At 45.3% G+C, this 4,567-nt stretch overlaps 1 protein-coding gene across 1 annotated transcript in view; it reads left to right on the top strand.

The window, feature by feature from the left end:
• The first annotated feature begins 242 nt into the window (after positions 1-242).
• Positions 243-4,567, top strand: part of LOC8038235 (E3 ubiquitin-protein ligase NRDP1) — a 58,128-nt gene continuing 53,803 nt past the window's right edge. Inside the window, exons 1-2 of the mRNA XM_029977673.4 lie at positions 243-444; positions 1,140-1,250. Of these exons, the coding sequence (XP_029833533.1) occupies positions 1,161-1,250 (90 nt within the window). The 5' untranslated portion in view covers positions 243-444; positions 1,140-1,160. The remainder of the gene's footprint in view (positions 445-1,139; positions 1,251-4,567) is intronic.

The raw sequence follows: 4,567 nt of genomic DNA, 5'->3' as shown, positions 1-4,567 counted from the left end.
ACCTAGACCTAGCCATAGAGCCAGACAGGAACTATCACTGGCACAAGCCGAAGCTTCCTAGTTCGATCGGTCTCAGTTGCACCGTTACTACTATTAAACGTTTAATTTATTTAAACAATTCAGTAATACAAATGAAGTATTTAATTTATAATATTTGTAAGACGTCCACTTTAGAGTTATTGGATGATTGGATCCACTTGACCTTCTGTGCACAAGCGCAAATGCTAGCAACATTGTATCATGGTGGTTTCTTCGCGCGAAGGCGAAGGCCCGCAAGGGTGTTTCTTCGAGGAATTCATTGTTTGGGTCGGAGATGGAATAAGTATGTTTCGCAGCTCTATGCTCGACGTTTTATTCCTTCGGTGCTGGATTGTTCGTCCAGTGTGCGGCTAACCGGGACCACGGACTGCGTCGTGGACGAGTGCCGTGACCTTTTTAGCTCGGGTGAGTCTGGGCTCACGGAATTTGGGATAAGCCTAGAGGCCTGCTCTACTCAGGTGGTAGGTCAGCCTAGGTCAGCCGGGTCTGTTCTGTTTTCAAGTGCAGCGCTGTGAGCGACTCAAATCGCGCCACTGATTGATTGATCCGGCGCATTTGAGTCAACTCGCGCTGCCCACTAACCGACAAACTACTTGTTACGCGTAATGCACGATAGGTTGAAGCAGACTTGGCTGTCACTGTTGACTGCCTTCCCCCTGCTGTGTGCATCTCGAGCATCGACGTCCTGTTCGTCGGTGATGCGCCCGTCAGTCGTCGCAGAAAAAACAATATGCGTTTCTCGCCTTGTTGGGCCAGATGAGCAGTTGAATATATGTATCAGTGTCGCGTGTTGCGAGTTTCTTTTTATTCTATGTACCGAACAAGCTCGAGGAGTTTTCTGACCCTGCACCTTTTTCTCTTGACTTCCGGTTTGCTTGCTAAGTTTTGTAGTATTCTGTTTTTCCTCTTCCAGTATCTTGGACCTGCAAAATGATACATATCCTATTGGTTCTGTTCACCTATGCCATGTTTGTCGTATGGCAATCTTTATAGAGGATAAAGCCCAGTAACGGGCATGTGTCAGGTTGATGACACCCCATGTCCAGAAACAGCAGTAGGGTCTGATTCATTCTACAAATGCTCCAATTGACTTTCCTCAGGTCTCGCTGAGAACCACGACCATGGGTTATGATCTGTGTCGTTTTCAAGGCGATGTTGATGAGGAGCTCATCTGCCCCGTATGCTCTGGTGTTTTGGAGGAACCCCTTCAGGTATGGCTATATCTGCATGCAGAGATCATTCAATCCAGTTGTTGCCTAATGGAAGACCGGTGGTACTGCATGCAGTGTCGAACTGAATCGAAATTGTCGCCGCCATCTTGGAAGTAAACCAGAAAAAAATGTAACAGTTAAGGCCTGTTCACACTCTTGCGACCTCTTAGAACCCGGTGCCTTGGAACCTTTTAATGTTTCTTACGAGAGGACACACTGGCGCCATCTGTTGGGTAGCAGTGTAAACTTGGCAGTCCGGCATACTTTCTCTTTCTCTCGCGCATTATCTTTTCTTTCTTGGCTCGAAAAACTTTTCTCACCGTAATAAACGAGCCTTTCTTATAGGTATTACGCACATTTGACCTTGGAAATCCTGCAAAACTTTCGCTCTTGTGAAATGCAGTTCGAGGGCCACCTCATAGATGGCGCCAGGGTGCCAGTGTGTTCCCTCGCCCTAAGAGATTTTAAGAGGTTTCAAAAGGTCTCGTCTCTCGGTCGTACTCAGTTGCAAGAGGATGAACAGGCCTTTACAGATTCGTAAGGGGTTCAGCCGAGTACTTTTTTTTTTTAATTGAACAGAATGTTTGATCATAAAATGCAAGCCATTACTTAGATATGATTATTTGTGCTGCTGTTGACGTGAACAAAAAGATAAAAGACTAGGAAACAGGTTTCAAAGGGCTACTGAAATAAAAATTTGAAAATACCTCTCACTTTCAGAACTAAGTTAAATATGATCAACAATATCTGCTAATTACAGTCACACACTTATATGTTGAACGGACGGCTATATTTTTTGTTCTAAATGGCTGATTCTGGCAAGCGTTTGAAAAGCAAACATCGGAGAGCGCAACGAGTTCAGGAGATTCAGCACAGATCTGGCGCATTCATGACGTCAGTGGGCCTTGTTCGATTAATGAGCGACTGTGGCGGTTTGTCCTCGAACTACAAATGAAGGGCAGCTCAACAGGACTTCACTCGTCAAAACACATTGACATTGTGCCATTGTATCGGTTTCATTGCTTTTAATGCCTCATGCTTCCGATACTCAGAAAAAGAAGCGTCGAAAAAGACGAAATACGCGGAAAGATAGGCGCTGACAGTGTTCGTCGTGCAAGATGGTGCCCTGTGAAAATGGAGACGGCGGGAAGCAAGGCCAGGGGAGAGGGTGTGCGTATGCACAGAAGATTACTGGAAAAAGGTGACGGCGGGAAGCAAGGCCAGGGGAGAGGGTGTGCGAGACTGGCGTGGTTACGAGTTTCGACGCCCGTTGACGTCAATGCCCGAGTAATGTTTGGGTGAAACGAGCGAAGGTGAAGTGACTCGCCCGCCTCCCAAAACTGAACAGACCCTTTCCTCTCAGTCTCACTCACTCGCTGTTTTCCTTTCTATTACCCAGCCGGAGTAGTTGTATCGGTGCGGGAGGGAAGAGAAGTTCTGTTAAAGGCCCGCCTACAGAATAGTCTTCTGCCGGGCAAAAAAACGGTTCCCAGTTTCCTCCTCTCTATTCTCTCTCACACTCTTTTCTCCTCCTCTCCCCACAAGAGCAGGTCTCTGAGCTCCTCCCCGCAGGAAGGAGGAGGGTCTCCCTCTTTCTCAAATGGAAAGAATAAACTGAGGGAGAGTTTCCTCCTTCTGATGGACAGCGCACGCACATAGCTTGGCTTCATATTTTTGCGAATTGGTGCTGCTCTTATGGGACAACAAAAAAGTGGTGTCTCTGTGGTGTTACCACAATATAGTCAACATTTTAAACATTAAAATAGGTGCTAGAGTTTCCTTTCCATAGCCCTTTAAATGCCAACTTGATCAGCCTTTAGCACATGCAATGTCATGCAGCTGTTGTGCCAATGGATGCGTCATCACAACTTTGTTTCACAAGCACAGTGATTTCTATGCAGTCTACCATTACTACTCTGTAGATCTGCTGATCTCTGCAGCCTTCAGTATCTTAGAACCTGACCCATTTTCCTGCTGTGCCATGGCCTTAACAGCAGTTTTGACCTATAAGGAAGTTACAATTACAAATGAAGTTACTTAAAGGGGTTATGACACGCCAAAAATAAAATATTACATAACTATTCAGCTAGGATCCATTCTATGCTCCTATAATCCTGCTAAATTTGTTTTAAAAAAGGCGCGATAATTTCGTGGATAAATCGATTTATATGCGGGCCCCTCGGAGGGGCAGATCCAGGCGGACCTGGAGGCTGATGACGTAGCCAGCCTCCAGCGTGGTGTCTACTTGCACGCACTCACAGACTCGGCTCTTCTTGGCATATCAACTCTCAGCTTCCTCGTTTACCTTCCACGTTTCCAGCATTCGGTCTGTGACGATTACGTCTACGGCATCGATCGCCTTGTCGAAGTGTTCGACATTGATCGCAGCAGCGATGAGAGTGATTGCTATCCAGAGATGTTGGAAGCTGTTCATTTTGACTGCGACCCGCTGGCGACGAGCTCCAGCGACGACGAGTTCGCCGTGGTCACCGTCGTCCGGGAATATCTCGCAGGCGCATGCAGGGTGGAAGGTCAACCGGCCAGGGGGCGAGAGCGAGAATAGCTTTCAGTTTACCGAGCTGTTTGGGCGGTTTTGTTCATACCGCTACGAAAAGAGCTTGGGCGATCATGGGGCGCCTAGAATGAGAGAGTGTTCATGGTCACGTGGTTTATGGACACCATGGTGTGACTAACTTGAGTAGTGTTGCCTGGTCGCCAGATGAAAATTATAAAAATTTGTAAATTGAATATTGCAATTATCAGAGCTCTAAAAATTGCGTAACTTGGTGTATATACTAAGTAGCCTATGAGCATTCCATTTCAAGAATAATCTATCCGTTTAATTTTCGTGTCATAACCCCTTTAACAATGGTATTGCATGATGAGGATGTTGCAGTCTCTACAACTTACCAAATACTAAAAAAGATTAAACATTCTATTTTATTAAATGCCTTTATGTACTGACAAACAAAACTGATTGACATACAGTTTTTTTTTAATATTTTAGTTTTTACAGGTTTGTTTTAAAAAAGCCGTAAAAGGTACACTAATGTGGTCTATGCAGGTGGGTTATATGGCCAGGGGACATAATATAGCGGGTTAATCGTCATGATATGTCATTTAACTAACACACATTTGTTACTTTCTAATTATTCAGAGTAAACATAGTTCCAATTAGAAATTTGCTGAATGTCATCGGAAACCACTAAATCGGACAATTTTAGGCAGACTGAGCGTGTGAGAGGTGTGATAGTATGCTAAAGTCGTCACTCGTGCAGCACACACAAGGGTGGTGTTTGCAAAAATGCACCCACATG

The sequence above is a fragment of the Ixodes scapularis genome, unplaced genomic scaffold, assembly GCF_016920785.2.
Source record: "Ixodes scapularis isolate PalLabHiFi unplaced genomic scaffold, ASM1692078v2 PGA_scaffold9__187_contigs__length_104089568, whole genome shotgun sequence".
NCBI lineage: Eukaryota > Metazoa > Arthropoda > Arachnida > Ixodida > Ixodidae > Ixodes > Ixodes scapularis.
This window is presented reverse-complemented; position numbering and strand designations above follow the sequence as displayed.